The sequence below is a fragment of the Mirounga leonina genome, unplaced genomic scaffold (assembly GCF_011800145.1).
Source record: "Mirounga leonina isolate KUSES-001 unplaced genomic scaffold, KU_Mleo_1.0 Mir_125, whole genome shotgun sequence".
In the NCBI taxonomy this organism is placed as follows: domain Eukaryota; kingdom Metazoa; phylum Chordata; class Mammalia; order Carnivora; family Phocidae; genus Mirounga; species Mirounga leonina.
Genome location: NW_023270305.1, coordinates 52,233,014 through 52,250,635, shown reverse-complemented (window position 1 = coordinate 52,250,635; position 17,622 = coordinate 52,233,014). Strand labels below are relative to the sequence as shown.

At 34.9% G+C, this 17,622-nt stretch overlaps 1 protein-coding gene across 3 annotated transcripts in view; it reads right to left on the bottom strand.

Annotated features, from left to right (window-relative positions):
- Nucleotides 1-17,622, bottom strand: part of USP34 (ubiquitin specific peptidase 34) — a 262,229-nt gene that overhangs the window by 94,634 nt on the left and 149,973 nt on the right. For all 3 annotated transcript variants that reach the window (XM_035001475.1, XM_035001473.1, XM_035001474.1), the window contains 8 exons: nt 15,171-15,325; nt 14,094-14,207; nt 11,565-11,664; nt 11,281-11,440; nt 8,493-8,619; nt 8,249-8,396; nt 1,475-1,575; nt 1,044-1,253 (listed from right to left, as the gene is read on the bottom strand). In XM_035001475.1, coding sequence (XP_034857366.1) covers nt 1,044-1,253; nt 1,475-1,575; nt 8,249-8,396; nt 8,493-8,619; nt 11,281-11,440; nt 11,565-11,664; nt 14,094-14,207; nt 15,171-15,325 — 1,115 coding nt within the window. The remainder of the gene's footprint in view (nt 1-1,043; nt 1,254-1,474; nt 1,576-8,248; nt 8,397-8,492; nt 8,620-11,280; nt 11,441-11,564; nt 11,665-14,093; nt 14,208-15,170; nt 15,326-17,622) is intronic.

Sequence of the window (17,622 nt, the reverse complement as noted above, 5' to 3'; positions counted from 1 at the left end):
TTGTTCCTGAACATTAGTCTATCCCCACTCTTAATCCAAACCAATTAAGTTTTAGACTTAATTTGTCCACTCCCATCATTCTATTCCAGGGCACCGTCAAGTCTTCCTTGGATTAGTGCATTAGGTTCCTCACTGCTTTTTCTATTCTTGCCGAACAAATCTATTACCTTGAAAACCAGAATCAGAATGTATGCTCCTCCTCTGCTTAAAACACTTTACTGCTGTTCACCTTACTATGAGTAAAACGGAAACAAATTGCTATGGCCAGTCTGGTTCTACTCACCTTTCCAATCTTATTCCTCTCCCACTACCCTCCACATTCTACTCATTATTAGCTCTCTAACAACTCCTAGACCTGCCTGATTCCTTATATGAAGGGCTTCAGGAATTAGAATACTGTGTGGAGACGATCACTCAATTCTCCTTATTTAGTTGGCTCCTTTTCATCCTTCTAGCTCAGATTACATATGGTTTCCCTCAGAGAAACTTCCCTGACCAAGTAATACATATAAATGAGTTTCTATCACTATTCCCTAATAATGTTAGTCTTAGCAGCTACTCTCTATAATTTAGCTGTTAAGTTTACCTGCAGCTATCTGCAAATCATATCAATTATTTGACTTCCCCACTGGACTGAAGGCGGAATCTGTGCCTATTTTGATCTTTGTAAAACGATACTTAGAAGAGTGTATCTAGATCATATTAGGCACTTAAATACCTAATGAATGACTAAATGGGCTCCTGCTTTCTACTGTTCTTAAGAGATTACTGAGAATGAGGAGCCTGGGTGGCTCAAACGTCCAACTCTTGATTCTGCTCGGGTCAAGATCTCAGGGTTGTGAGATTGAGATTGAGCCCTGTGATGGGTTCCATGCTCAGTGTGGAGTCTGCTTGAGATTCCCTCCCTCTCCCTCTGCCCCTCCCCCTGCTCATGCACACACACTCTCTCAAATAAAATCTTAAAAAAGAGATTACTGAGAAAATTATTTTTTGCTCAACAGAAAAACAAACAATACACTATAAAAATGAAATGATATAGTCACCTCACTATCTTCCACTGCCACTTTTCCTGAGGGTGGTTTAAATGACGCAAGCATCTCTAATAAATCAAAAAGAGTAGTTAAATGAGGTTCTTGTAAAAGCAAAAGCATCGGAATGTTGTCCTTCTGAGGAGGTGGTAGGCAAGATGCTGGCAGCTGAACACCTTCCCCTTTCCGTTCTCTCCTTGGTGCACCCAAAGATACAAATACCATCTATAAAAACAATAGCAAAAGGGGAAAACAACAACACATAATTAGACATATCAAGTTTTGGTTTACTAAATCTCTTAAGTATAAAATAACTTCACACACACACAAATTCACATACACTTAAAAGCAGTAACAACTGTTTTTGAAGGATACCTTAAACTATTCAACTGTTGACTCTTTAACAGTCAACAGACCATTAAAACTCAAACCACATTTGTGTGTACCTGCATATCCTTAAAACCAAGCTCATGAAGTGCTTTTTCATCATAATCTGTTGTTAACTCATGTCCAGATGAAATCATCCTGACAGGTCCCATAAGGCCTCCTTAAAAACAGCAAAAAAGTTAAGTGAACATTTTTATAAAAACTAACTTATGTGCTGACACAAATACATGGTTACATTATGTGAGCCCTCCTCTTAACCACTCACTCTAAAGAGCCTCATTTCACTAAATTATTCTGCTTTATCTTTCTTTTAAAGCACTTACTAGCAATCTGAAATTATATTATTGGTCTTGCCTCAAAAAAAACCAAAACAAAACAAAACAAAAACCCAGTTCCATAAAGGCAGACATTTTACTACATTCAGAGATGTGGTTCTAGCACTAGAACATAGCAGGCATTCAAATTTATTTTTTAATCCGTGAATTTTTAAAAAAAGAAAATGCTTGGTAAGAGTAGGAAATTAAGCAAAGTGATGAAATATCTAATGAATGATTTAAACTTAAATATTGTTAAATTTTATTAACTTCATGTAGAAAAATTCCATTGGACAGACACTACATAGCTCCTTAGGAATGAGTGATACAGGACTCCTGCTTTTCCATAATGATACAATTCTTCATCAAAACTATGTTATTGTAATTTTTAAATATTTTATTTATTTATTTGAGAGAGAGAGAGCACAAGCAGGGGGGAGAGGAAGAAGCAAACTCCCCCACTGAGCTGGGAGCCTGACGTGGGGCTCCATCCCAGGACCCTGGGATCACGACCTGAGCTAAAGGCAGATGCTTAACCCACTGAGCCACCCAGGTGCCCTGTAATTTTTAAATATTTTAAAGCTAGTATTGAAATTCATTTGTCTATTACTCTTTTGGGTTTTCCTCTCAGCACTTCTGGAAGGCAGCTATGCTCACCACTATACCACCAACGCCGGCTTGCTCTCAGCACTTCTGATATTGCTTAGTTTAATCACACAGTTTATGATTCAGAGTAATTTCATCAAATTTAAAATTAAAGTTCCATTAAGATTTTAGGTAGAATATATTAAGAATATATATTTGTACAGAGACAATCTATGACTGCTGATCTTTTTTAAAGTATCAAGATAAAACATCCTTAGTTGTGATGAAGTGCTAAGATAATTTACAGGTGACTTGGTTCCAAGTGCATCAGATACTCTCACCATGCATAACTTTGTTCCAAAAGAGAACTAAGATGGCTAGTACTTTATTTAGGCTTTTGGATTCTACTTAATGTTAGAAAGGCCTATATGCTGTATTACACATTAACTTTTGATTATAATGGTTGAGTTGGCTTTCACAATTAACTGAACAGCTTTCTATCTTTTACCACTTTTGAAAGCATCTTCTTTATCATAAAAATTGCTTTTTCTGGGCAACCCTCTCGGGTCCCCTCCCCTCTGGGAGATTTGTACTATCACTTTGCTATCGCTCAATAAACCTTGCTTTCTTGCTCACCAAAAGGAAAAAACAAAAAACAAAACCAAATTGCTTATTCCTTAAGAGTTCTGGAAAGAGTTACTCTTTTTAAATATTTCAAATCTTAATGTACTAAATGTTTCAAAACAGGAAAAAGTAACAAGAAATCTGGAAAAACTCTTAAGGTTACAATGGTATATTAAACAACACATCTACTTTTTACCCTCTGAAACTCCCAATAGTAAATTTTCAAAATTTTACTAATTTTGGACAGGGGAAAAAAGCAGAGATAATACCAACCAAGTATGCAAGCTGAAAAGCAAGTGAACTTGTGGCAACCAGCAAGACCCCAAAAAAGCTAAATCTCAATCCCAGAGACAGCTTACAATCTATATTTATACTGGTTGAACACAGGAGGAAAATCAACACCTGACAAAGAGTGGGGAGAGGTGGAAGGGGAGAAAGAGAGAGGGAGAAGGAGGGAGACAAAGGGAAAAAGAGAAGAAAGGAGAAAAGGAAAATAAGAGCAGCTCAGTGCTGTGAGATTAAAAAAAGAGCGTAGGATACATTTATCAAGAGGCCTAGAAATTAGGTCAAGGGGAAAGGAAAAAGAAAAAATATTTGAAAAAAATATAATTGCTAAACCTTTTTCATATGCGATAAATATAAACACAAAGACCCAAGAAGCTGAACTTACCCAAAGTGCATAAACACAAAAACCCAACAAGGCACATTAAAATCAAACTGCTGAAAACCAATGTCAAAAAAAAAAAAATCTTGGGGCACCTGGCTGGTCCAGTTGGTAGAGCATGCAACTCTTAATCTCAGAGTCATGAGTTCAAGCCCCACACTGGGGGTAGAGCTTACTTTAAAAAAATTTAAAACCGAAAACAACAAAAAATTTCTTTAAAAAAAGACACACTGTGGGCACGCCTGGGTGGCTCAGTCGGTTAAGTGTCCAACTCTTGATTTCAGCTCAAGTCATTATCTCAGTGTTGTGAGACTGAGCCTGCCATCTGGCTCCACGTTGGGCATGGAGCCTACTTAAGAATCTCTCCCCCACAACCACCTAAAAAAGGGGGCGGGGTCGCCTGGGTGGCTCAATCGGTTGAGTGTCAGGCTCTTGATTTTGGATCAGGTTGTGATCTCAGGGTCCTGGGGCGAAGCCCTGATATGGCTCCAAGCTCGGCGCTGAGTCTGCTTGGGATTCTTTCCCTCTCCTTCTCCCTCCTCCCCTCACGTGTGCACCCTCTCTCCCTTGCTAAAATAAATAAATAAAATCTTAAAAGAAAAAAAGACACACTGTATATACAAAGGATGAGAGAAAAAAACAACAACACACTTTCAATCAGAAACTTTGCAAACCAAATGACAAGGGATTTAACTATTTACTAAGTCCTGAAAAGAAAACAATCCTTGACATACAATTCTATGTCCCATGAAAATATTCTTCAAAATAGAAGGTAAAATGAACTTTTTTCTCAAACAAAAGCTTGAGAAAATATATCACCAAAAGACGTGAAGTACAAACATTTTTAGAGGAAGTTCATTAGGAAAAAAAAAAGAGAGAGAAACCAAATGGAAATTTTGATCTACACATGGCAATGAAGAATGCCAAAATGGAAAATATATGGTAAAAGAAAAGATGAGATTAAACTAATAAAAAATAATCAGATAATTTGCTAAACATTCTACTTAAAATGCAGGAACCATGAGTCTGAATTTTAAAAGCTTCAACAATTTAAAAAAATACTGATGGCCTCAAGAAGATATTTCAACCAAATAGAGCTACCCTACAACCCAGCAATTGCACTACTGGGTATTTACCCCGAAGATACAAATACAGTGATCCAAAGGGCCACGTGCACCCCAATGTTTATAGCAGCAATGTCCACAATAACCAAACGATGGAAAGAGCCTAGATGTCCACCAACAGATGAATGGATAAAGAAGATGTACGTACACACACACACACACACACACACACACACACCCCACAATGGAATATTATGCAGCCGTCAAAAAATGAAATCTTGCTGTTTGCAATGACGTGGATGGAACTAGAGGGTATTATGCTAAGCAAAATGAGTCAATCAGAGAAAGACAATGATCTTATGATCTCCCTGATATGAGGAATTTGAGAAACAAGACAGAGGATCATAGGGGAAGGGAGGGAAAAATTAAACAAGACGAAACCAGAAGGGGAGATAAACCATAAGAGACTCTTAATCTCAGGAAACAAACTGAGGGTTGCTGGAGTGGAGGGGGGTGGGAGGGATGGGGTGGCTGGGTGATGGACATTGGGGAGGGAGTTATGTGCTATGATCAGCGCTGTGAATTGTGTAAGACTGATGAATCACAGACCTGTACCCCTGAAACAAATAATACATTATATGTTAATTAAAAAAATAAAAAAGAATAAAAAAAGATATTTCAACTATGAAAACAGGAGTACTCAGGGAGTAACAAAGAGATGTTAGATACTAAAAGCATGACAGCAAAAACTCAAAAGAAGGAATGCAAAATAAAGTTGAAAACATCTCTTGGGAAGTTTAAAGCCGAAGAAATCAAACATGAGAAAGATAAGTAAATTTGGAATAGTCCAAGAGATAAAACATGTAGATAATCAAGAATTTCTAGACAGAAATTATTAAATAGCAGACAGGAAATCAATAAACTAATTCAAGAAAATGCCCTCAAACTTATAAAGATACAAGTTGCCAAACTAAGAGCTGCCAACCTATATAGCAAACTACCCATCACAATTGTTGAAAACAGACTCAGAGCAGGTATTACAAAATTTCAGCATATTATGAACAAGAAGACCCATTAAGTTCTACAAAAGAAAAAAGCAGAATATGTAAAAAAATGTCAGAAAGCAAATGGCTTCAGAATACTGAACAGCAAAAACAGAAGCAAGAAATGCAGTGCAGCAATACCTCTAAAATTCTGAAACGGGGCACCTAGGTGGCTCAGTCAGATGAGCGTCCAACTCTTGGTTTCGGCTCAGGTCATGGGTCTCATGGGTTGTGAGATCAAGCCCTGTGCTGGGCTCCACGCTCAGCAGGGAGTCTGCTTGAAAGATTCTCTCCCTCTGCCCCTCCCCACCTCAAATAAATAAATCTTTTAAAAAAAATAAAATTCTGAAACAAAATTATTTCCAACCTAGACTTCTATACCCTGCCAAATTACCATTTAAGTACAGAAACATGAGAAACAAATTTTTGATTATTCAAAGAATCAAAACTTTACCCCATCAATCTCTCAAGAAGCTACTGAACAAATGCACTATATTTCAGCAAACAACAACAAAAAGTGAAACAAGAAGGCATGGGATACCAGAAACAGGATATCCAACACAGGAAAAAGAAAAAGAGAATTACCAGGAGGATGGTAAAGGATATCCTACTGCTGTGTGCCAGACTTGGAGAACAATGAATTGAGGGGCCACTATGACCAAAATGCCTGCTACCTTCATAGTATCTTCTCTGAGGAAGGAATGGCAAGTGGACCTTACCTGGATTCACAGCTGTACCTCAACTACCTTCACCATATGCTAGTGAAGTTTCTACCCCCATCTCTATGTCCTACTACCTGAATCAAGAGAAAACATTCATATCTCACAGAAGAAATTCTTCCTTATTCTACCCCTGAGAGCTAAAGTACGTCATGAAAAGATTAGAAACTCTAGGACTATATTTCTGTTTGATATTCCAGCATCTTGCCAAAATTATAGCCCAGAGAGATATGTTTTGACTGTGCCAAGACTTAAACTTGAGAACTTTCCTACTGATACCTTCAGATGAGGTTTTATAAAAACCTTTAGAGAAGATCAAAATACACCGTCTTTAGCTTGTTTCCTTCTCTGATCCTTTAACCTGATTAACAACTGTACTCCCGCTTTCCTTAATCTATCAAATTTATGCTTATCTGTTTCACAAAAATAAATACGTATTTTAGGAATATATATACCCAAGGTAAAGGTATAAAGAACACACACACACAAAAAAATGATAAACTATAAAATCAAGATAGTGTTAAAGGGAAGTGGAAAAGAGGATATTAAAGAGGGATACACAAGTAGCTTCTAATAATGTTCCAGTTCTTAATCTGGATGGTATGTACATGGACAGTTTTCATTTTATTATTACTCATTTCATATTTTATTTATGTACAATATATTTCAACATAACAAAAGAGGATACCTTTTGACTTGAAAATTCCATAACTAGGTATTTAGCCAACATGCATTAAATGATATATGTGTAGGGATATTCTTTGTGCATTGCTGGTAAATAGCAAACAAATGGAAACAACCTAAATGCCCCTTAAGAGAAGATAAGTAAAACACATCACGGCACCACCATATTAAAAAATATGTATATTTTAAAAGAATGAAGTAACTTTCTAGACGCACTATAAATGGAATGCTACCATTTATGTTTTACGTATATGAATAATTCTTACATTACATCTTGGTATCTCTTGACGGATATATAAGAAGCCAACAATAACATGTGCCTCAGGAGAAGGGAAATGGATGGTTTAGAGATGGGGGTAGGAGGGAGACTTTTCAACATCTATTCTGTTGTGCCAAGAATATTTATTAATTATTTAAGAACAAAATTTAAGATCTGATACTTTAGAAGATACATATGGTTTCATCTTAAGCATGATCATCTAAAAGATGCCAAAGAATTACCATTGCACATAGGCAAATTAAAAATCCTAAAAACTTCCAAACTTCAAGATTTTTTTTCTAAATATACATATAGCCTGTTACATTTTACTTAAAATTTAAAGCTCTAAAATTATAACACCTTTCATGGTTGTTCCTCTGATTAGCTCATATTTTATGTACTATGGAAAGACACTAAAAATGCTCTAGTGGTTACAGTAAAGGTGGAATCAAGTATGCTTTTTGGAGCTATATGAAAAATGTCTTAATAGGCTACTCTTTTGGAGGGAAGGGGAGAAACACAGGTGGGATTTAAGGGTGTGTTATTTTCATATGCTCTGGGAAAAAAAAGAAATGAAATATATCAAAATGACCAAAAAATTTTATTGGGTAAAATTAGGTACTTAAGTAGTGCATGGAAAGTAGAACTGGTAATTCCCACACTGCTTATCAAATAACCTCAGAAGTAAAATTTTTTTGAGGAAAAACACTTGCAAATAACTTCTGTAGCAACTCTTAACTCCTCTCTGTGAATCAATGGCACCCTACCAAAAGGAGGGGAGCCATGAACATGCCTGGCACTCTTAGAAGCAGCAAAGGTTCTAAGTTGATATATAACAGAACCTAAAAAATATGAAAATGTAAACTGTTGGACTTACCAGGAAACTCTCCCTTTCGACTGCTTTGACCAAACTCCTGAAGCTGAGCTTGTTGATTTATTTGTTCTTTCTGTAAATTTTCATACCAATGAGTTACTTCAGCCCTAAGATCTGCTACCTGGTCACTAGGATACATTTCAATAGTCATCTGAAATATGAGATGCAACCAATTTAAAAATACAACAAGAACAGATATTTGAACTGGGAAATGTTATCAATTTGGAAACTAAAATTATTTAACTACCTTGTCAGGAAGTCCAGCTGGTTGGCATACAACCCTTAGCGGCAGGGACTGTTTGTCACTCAGTGCTTTCAAATGACTACTAATACCAGTGCCTTCAATTTGCCACTGTCTGAGATGGTATGCAAACCTAAAACACACAAAAACCATACATAGGAAGAATATCATTTTAAACCATGTTAATGTTATGGAAGTTTTTAATATTTTACAAAATGAAAAAGCCCACAAAAGGTTCTAGCACATTCCATCTTACTCTACAGCATTAAGTTTAGATTCATCATATTGCATCAACTTAAATGTATAAATACAGCTACGAGTTCCTTAAAAGATAGTTTACAAGAAAAATTACTGAGGAAAAAATTTCCCACTAAGAACATCTTTTTTTTTTTTTTTTTTTTTAAGGGCGGGGGGGAGGTAGTAGAGGGGAGGAATTCAAAGAAACAAACTAATCCAGGAAATGTTAAGTTCTCATTCCTACAATCACAAGAGGAAAAAAGGTATTGGGAAACATTTTTCAGAAACAGAAATGCATCCTAGTAAATATATGCCTAACAGAATTTGAGAGCTAACTCCATGACTGAAATTATAAAATAAACCACAAAGACTAATCTTAAGGGAGAAAGGCATCTAGCAGGTCACTCACTAAATACTGTCAGTTTTCTAACTGATTTTCAGTTGTTTGAAGACAGGATCCAGGATACCTGAATTTCGTTAAGAAAAGAATTATCAATGTCAAAAACTAATCAGCAATTCTAGAATAGAAGGACAAAAAGTAAGGAAATAAATGGACTTGATTTCCTAGAAGGGATTCAATGTCCAGCTTTTACGGCTGAGCAAACGAGTAATCTTAATCTTTTGAGGCCGGATAATTCTTAGTCGTGGCGGGGGGACGCAGGGGAAACAGTCTTTGTGCACAGTAGGATGTTTAGCAGCACTATCACTATCTACTATATGCCAATAGTACCCCCTTCTCCCTTAAGTTGTGGTAATCAAAAGTGTCTCTACAAATTACCTAATGCCCCCTGGCAAACAAAATCACTCTGGTTGAGAACCACTCTTTAAATTATAACCTTTCCTCTTAAAAAAAAAAAAAAGTTTTAAAAGACAGTTTTACTCTCTTAATATAAGGAATACACAAACACAATAATTACTTTATATTTTCATTCTATAAATGTTAGGCAATTTTAAATTAGAATTAAGCACATTAAGCACTTGAAATTGTACAGTGATACTACACAAAGGTGTGCATGAAAATTCCTGAGATTTTTAAACTAGCTCTTAGTATTTTGAATATTCAATTCTGTTTTCTAGTTTCTCTACCTGCCACCCAAAAAATACATTATTTAACACCAACATTAACTTTTAGAGCAAAACATGATCAAACATAAAAGATTTCTAGCAAAGAATACTACAATCATTTTCCATGAGTTAGAAAAAAATTGTACATCTGAGAAGGGATTTTTGAAGTGAAATTCATTCAACTTATAAATAGGAGCATTGAATCCTAGGAAACTTAATTTATTTTTAAAGACTTTTAAAATAAATGCTTATTTTAAAAACACAAGTAACACTGTGTGAGGACTAAGGGTTTAAACCAATAGGCCCTTTTTGGTTTGTTGCTTGTAGACTCTGAAGCAAAAAAGAAAATTTTGGAAAAATACATATCATCTCATTAACAGTACCTATCTCTAACAGGAAGAGATAGATTATGATGACTTTCATTTTTTGCAGTATTACCCTTAATTTTATAAATAGTATTTATTTTTATTAATTTGAATAAGACACATCACATTTGCTTATTTTTATTTTTTAGAGTGGTAAAAGTTATGAGGCAGTGTGATGTTTCTGTTCCAAAAAAACTCTATAGAGTTCCCTTACACATTCTTTAAAAACACAAGGAATTATTAAAGTATAATTCTCACAAATTGCAATCATAATCAAAATAAAGAATTTGCAATGCCCAAATATATTAAATCATGAAGCCATGTTATTTATAAGGAATGTGTAGAATATCTTTTTATTATTTCCTGATAATTTAAATAAAATCTCAAAAAATATAAACTGTATCACTCATTATCAAACTAAGCTCTGAAGTTGAAAGATAAATTTTAACAATTTTTGCCAACACAGTTCGTTGTACTTTTACATTTAAGTCATGATTTTTAACAAACAGAATTTCTTAATTAAAACTATCTACTCACCTTTCATTTCAGTCGATATATTCATAAATGTTAATTTGCTTTATTTCTGTATTACACAGGGTATGTCTAAATTAATTATACAGATATTCATTAACACAGAATTTTTTGATCATGTTTCCATGGTAAATGGAAATTCAAAATTAAAATACTGTCTCCTAGTCCAGGAAGAAAAAAAAACAGCAAATGAAACAAATGACTCAAATTGATTCAACTATGAGAGATTATTTGATGTTCTTGGTGAGGGTTTTAGAGAAACTTTTTTTGGTGGTGGTGTTCTGCCTTTCAATCACTGTAATACTTTCTTAGAGGTGGAATTCTGTCTAGAGAGTCTTATTCATGCATATCTTCTCAGCGCTCAAGAATTTTTAAAGTTCCACAATATTTATTGGGAACCTATGCTGCCTTCACGGCAAAATGATACATATTATGAATAAAAGTACTTCTATTACTAACCCTTCACTTGTGGTAAGTTAAGCTTTCTACCTGCCCCAACAAAACCTTTACTTTAAGAATACTTTTGTACATGTCAGCAATAAAAAAAAAAAAAAAGGCCTGATATTCACTGTAATAATGTGGTATAAAACAATTACCTTCTCCTAAATGCTTCCAGATGCGTCTTCAGCATAAGGAGTCCTCTTTCTATTACAGTGAGACTTGAGTGTGATTCCTGTTCAAGACTGCTAGAAGCTATCATGAGACTCTCCATACACTTACTAATAAATTCTTGCTCCTTCTCCAAACCCGTTTTACCTGAAAATCAGATGTTTAGACAGTATATCAAGCTTTATTGTTTAGCTATGTTAAAAAAAATGAATTGTAGCTAAACAAAAATCCTTACATTAGAAATTATCAGACAATATTCTAAATCACTCACCATTAATATAATAGGAGTTAATATACTGGATAGCTGCTCGACTGACATCACCAGATTGTGCTCTTAAAGCAATGCCCCAAAATTGGTCCATACCACAAAGCTAAGAAAGAAAATATGATGACATCTATAAATTTGATTGTCAAAATATAAACGATTAGAAGACTGAAGTGGTTTCAAGTTACAAAGTCATACAATATTCAAAGACTTTTGATATCCTATAAAGTATTTAAAAGGCAATTTCTCTTAAAATTAAATAATTAAATGATAAAAGCCTTGAAAATTTCCTCAACTACTGAAATACACATGTACTGGCTCTAAAAAAATATATAAAGCAGCTAACTCTGTGTGTTTAACCAAATGTTTAACGTTTAACCAAAAGTTGTAACTACATAGTGCGAAAAACTCAAATCCCCAAAACATGCTAGAAGTATATAAAAACAACACACACATAGTTATTAGCAGAAAAAAGCTTCAATGCTTTCATCCAACTTACTCTGATAAAGCCACTGCTTTTAGATATTCACAAAAAAATTTTAAAATATGCCAACCCAAGTTGTTACTTTATGATGTTAACTATGCTATGACAAAGAGAATGTGTTCACTGAAAACTATAGAAAAAGTGGAGTGCAAGTTCTCAAAAGTTGGGCAGGCTGAAGCAAGGTATCCTGATAGGTAACTGAACAGCCTCTGAGTTCGTATCATCCACTCAAAAAGCAGTATTGCCTCAAAATTAGAGTAGGAATACTTCTTAGGTAAAATAGATCTGACTGGTTCTCTGAAATTACCAGGCTGAAATTTATCAAAGTTAAGAATTAAGACCAAGAGGGCGCCTGGGTGGCTCAGTTGGTTAAGCGACTGCCTTCGGCTCAGGTCATGATCCCGGAGTCCTGGGATCAAGTCCCGCATTGGGCTCCCTGCTCAGCAGGGAGTCTGCTTCTCCCTCTGCCCCTCCCCCATCTCATGCTCTCTCTATCTCATTCTCTCTCTCAAATAAATAAAAATCTTTATAAAAAAAAAAGAATTAAGACCAAGATATTAGGGCGCCTGGGTGGCTCAGTTGGTTAAGCGACTGCCTTCGGCTCAGGTCATGATCCTGGAGTCCCTGGATCGAGTCCCGCATCGGGCTCCCTGCTTGGCGGGGAGTCTGCTTCTCCCTCTCCCGCTCCCCCCTCTTGTGCTCTCTCTCTCTCTCACTCTCTCTCTCAAATAAATAAAAAAAATCTTAAAAAAAAAAAAAAAACCAAGATATTAAAAAAAGCAGAACACTACTCAAACAAGGAAAAAAGGTAGGAAGATACCATGAAAGTATTCTAAATCCAATTAAAATTATTCTTTACCACACAGGTTAATATCAGTTTTCCCTATCTTTCTCTTTATAAACACAACTCCAACTTCTAAAGAAAACTAATGAAAAACATGAGTAGATACTACCTAAATCAAAGCTAGTATTAATAAACTGGAACGTCCAATGAGGAAGACTTTCAAATAACAGTCTGTGTCGGGTGAGTCTAATAAATAATGCCTTCAAGAAAACCCAGCAGCCACCCAATGAGGCAAATGGAATAGCAAGCCAGAAATAAAACTAGCAATTTGTGAGTCTTCAGTTAATGAAAGGTCAGTGATACCTCAAGGTCAGAGATGATTTAAGGTAGATTCTATTCTAGGAACTCTGGTGCTGTCCAAGAGCAAGTAAAAGCTTGGTCACACAAATGGCATAATAATCAGATTTTAGACAAACCAACCTCCTAGTGGACAAAACTACTTTATTATATTAGCTAGGAGCTTTTAAGGGACTAAAAAGAACATTCAGATGGCCTCTTCTGCATTAAGGAATGTGTAGTAAGTTTTCATTACATACAACCAAGGTTACATTTGGTAATAAAAGAAACAAACAAAAAACCAAACAAACAAAAATCACCAAATTTGCTTTGTAAAACTTTTTTTTTTTAAGATTTTATTTATTTATTTGAGAGAGAGAGAGAGAGAGCACACGAGAGGGGGGAGGGTCAGAGGGAGAAGCAGACTCCCTGCTGAGCAGGGAGCCCGATGCGGGGACTTGATCTCGGGACTCCAGGATCATGACCTGAGCCAAAGGCAGTCACTTAACCAACTGAGCCACCCAGGCGCCCTGCTTTGTAAAACTTTTTAAAACCAAAAGATAAAAGCTTTTTTTTTTAATAAGTTTTTTTTTTTTTTAAGATTTTATCTATTTATTTGTGAGAGAGAGAGAGAGAGCACAAGCAGGGGAAGTAGCAGGCAGAGGGAGAAGCAGGCTCCCCGCCGAGTAAAGAGCCTGATGAAGGACTTGATCCCAGGACCCTGGGATCATGACCTGAGCCAAAGGCAGACGCTTAACCGACTGAGCCACCCAGGCGTCCCAAGATAAAGCTTTTTAAAACCTAAGAATAACAGTCTTCATAGTTAGTAAATTCAGTGCTTGGTAGACTACATAATTCAGTAATCTAATTTGAAGAATAAAAGAAAAATTCCATAAGCTGACCTAATAAAATGCCAAGTCTAAATCCGTACCTCAGAGTTTGAACCGCCATCATAAGCACTGGTCGCCAATCGAGCCAAGTTACAGAGATGCTGAAACAGGTTTAAGCCAGTCATGCTAATCGTTTCAGGTTTTAGCTGGGGCATCTTAAAAAAAAAAAATTTTTTTTAAATTAGTTTAGTATGATAATTAATACATTTATTTTATCAAATTTAGATTAACAAATTTAACAAACTTAATTTTACTGAAACCACTGCAGAAGAAAATTTATCAGCTCAAATTTTTAGTGATGATTTAAAAAATTAAAATAGATAACTGAATGAAAATTTTATTCAGTTCATAACTGAAACCTAATACCTATTTCAATTTTCAATATATACGTAGATCCAAATAAGAGGATGTGAATAAAAAGTTTTATCCTTTATTGTATACCGATACACACTTATAAGATGTGTAGCTATATGTACAGTTTATATATACGTTAGGGCTTGAAATTAAGATCCTTGAGGGTCTATCCATAGCTCTGTAGATCTATTAAGCAATTTAGTTTATATGTACCAAAACTCATTAATATATATTCAATTCTACCACAGAGATACTAGTTTGCAGAGACTCTATATAATCTCAAAAATAAGCATAAAATAAAGTCTATTGCTTTAATATCATCAATGTTTCAAAATTCAAATGGAAAATTATTACCTGAACCAAATGTGGCATCTGATAAAGAACAAAAACTGAATAGAAAAATATCTTTAATAACAAGACATAACAGTGCTTCCTAAAAAGGACTTTTTGGAATCCACAGAAAATCTGGAGATTGGTTTATTTCTGCTATAGGACTGGCTAAAACCACAGCCATCTAACTAAGAGTCACAGAATACAGCTCTTACTCATATTAATATCAATATAAACACTATAGAGAATAAAACTAAAGTAAAACCTACATGACAAAATTATATAAAGGCTGCTGAAAAATAGTACATTTGTCTATTTTAAAAATCTATGCCAAAAGAGGAAAAAACTAACATTACAGAGTTTATATTTCAAGAGATAAAAAGGAAATACGGAAAAACAACATGAATGGTAAAACTGTCGAGAAATAAAATTACCTTCTCCAGGAAAAGATGTTTGTAGGTTTCCATTCCCATAGCATGCTGATCTTTACTTCGAACTTGATTTAAAAACCAATGGAGTGCATCATCATAACACTCAGCATCTTCTACTAAACAATGCCATAAAATGTCGACTTGCTCTAAACTTAACCCTAGATAAAAATTACAGATTTTGAATCATGGTACATACAATGTTTTGGTCCTAATTCAATGTACTAGAAGCACCAATATATGCAGAAATATAGAGGAGACATTTTATAGCATTTTATAAAAATTGTGTTATAAGAGATTTCACATCATTTATGCTTTTTCAAAATGTAAAAGGTACTTATATATAATCCATATATAAATCATCTAAAAACACAACTTATACAGTATCTTTCAAGAGCCATTTGGTCTGGAAAATCACTCTCATTAAAATAAGGACATACACTGGATTGCAATAAACATGATTAATAAGGTGAGGTAATCCCAAAACTTGAGGAGTCAGTTCTAAGGTTTAATTAAGGGTTAACGGAATGCATGCGTATCATGTTCAAAGATCATTCTATGCACATAGAAGAAAAAAAATAAATGCCAAAAAGCATTATTTTTGGAAAACTATGCGGGGGGTTGGGGGGGGAGAAAGGATCTGTATGATGAATAAAGCGAAAGGTAACTGACTGCCTAAAAGAGAAAACATCAAAACATCAGGATATTCAATTAGCTGGGAAAGCAATAAAATGAGATGAAATCTGTATGGTACTTTGACCCAAGTATTAAATGATTCCAAAGTCTGGCAGAAAGAAGGCAAAAGAGCTGTTCAGAACCAAAAGGAAGGCAATACAGGCAATCACAAATCTGAATATGGATTTGGATAAATGAGATAAAGGAGAAGATCCGAAAGGGTAGAATAAAAGCATCACAGGGATTTTTAAGGTGTATCATTAAAGGGTTCCAAAGCCTAGGTTGTTCCCCAGAATCAGAAGGGATAGGAAAATATGATACAATCATAAGAAACCTCTTTCCTGGGAAAGATAGGTGAGATCCAGAATAGAAAAAAATACCTCAGAAAAATTTACCTACTAGCAGTATCAGTCTACAGAATTTGATCACAAAATAGGTATCCTATCAGTTTCTCACAAAACCATACAAGTTGAAGAACTTATACCCCTGGGGGCCAATATGTAAAAAAAGAAAAAGGAACGAGTGAAGGAACCATAAACAATCTTTACAGCATATTCTAATTTAAACACATTCAATAATTAAGAAAAGAGAGAAGAAAGAACCGAAAAAAACAAAACACAACAACAAAAAAACAGTATCCAGGTTAATTATAGTAAACTATATGATAAAATTAAGTGTATTCATAAATGAGTCCCCAATCCACATTCAATATAATTTAAGAGTAACTATATTATACCTGAGAGTAACGATATTATACCTGACAGGAATTGTGCCAGTAAGAAAAGAACAAAAAAAAAGGTCATAAAGCCTATACACTAAGAATCTATACTGTGCTCCCTGGAATGGGAACAGCAAAATAAGTAATTCATTATTCAAATACTGGGAAGAGTGGCTAACAGTTGCCAGTGAGAATCTTAATTAAACAAACATGAAACTTCATAGTCGTGTGAAATTATTTATGCTGACAATATCTGTCTTGGGTTGACTTCTCCATGTATAAGATTGATTTTATATATTTTATATTATTTATTTCTCATATATTATCAGTCATAATGGGTACAATAAAAGACCTAATAACATGAAACAGAAGTTTCCTTTCAAAAACCAGTGTCTCATTTTAAAGTCTTCTGGTATCACTTTAGTGGCATTTGTTACAAAGAGCTTAACTTGAAGAAATTACAGAGTTAAACAGTAAAATGAACAAATGGTGTATCTCAAGCACAGACATAGACTTAAGAGAGCCGTGATGACACCTCTCAGGCTAGCAAGACACTTACCAGTCTGACTATATTAACCATAGCTAAAGAAAGAGAATGTCCTAAAACAGAGTTTGTTGACATGGACACACAGAAAAAGTGTGGAGAGTGAAAAATAACACACTGTGTCCCGCAAGAGAAAAGGAGCTCTGGCCAAAAGGAAATCAAGCTTCCTCCTCTCTTGTGAGAACACCTAGCATGTGGATTTAGATATGGTCCACACCCTGAATATATCAGACCAATTTTTTTAGGGTTAATTATTAATGAAATTGAGTTTTAGATTAATCTAAATAAAACCAGGGTCTCTAAATGTCTCTATCGCCTGTGAAGCCAAGCAATTTGGGGTAAGACTAGCCCTGATAATAATATGTAGACAGTGGCTGTTTCCAAATGGAGTTATAAGAGAATTCTATAACTAAAAGAAATAAAAAATACAGTCACCCTTAAACATGGTATCTTCTACCCCAAATATCTTGTTCTTGAAATGAGCGGGTTATCCACTGAGAAACTGGATTTTCAGAGACTGA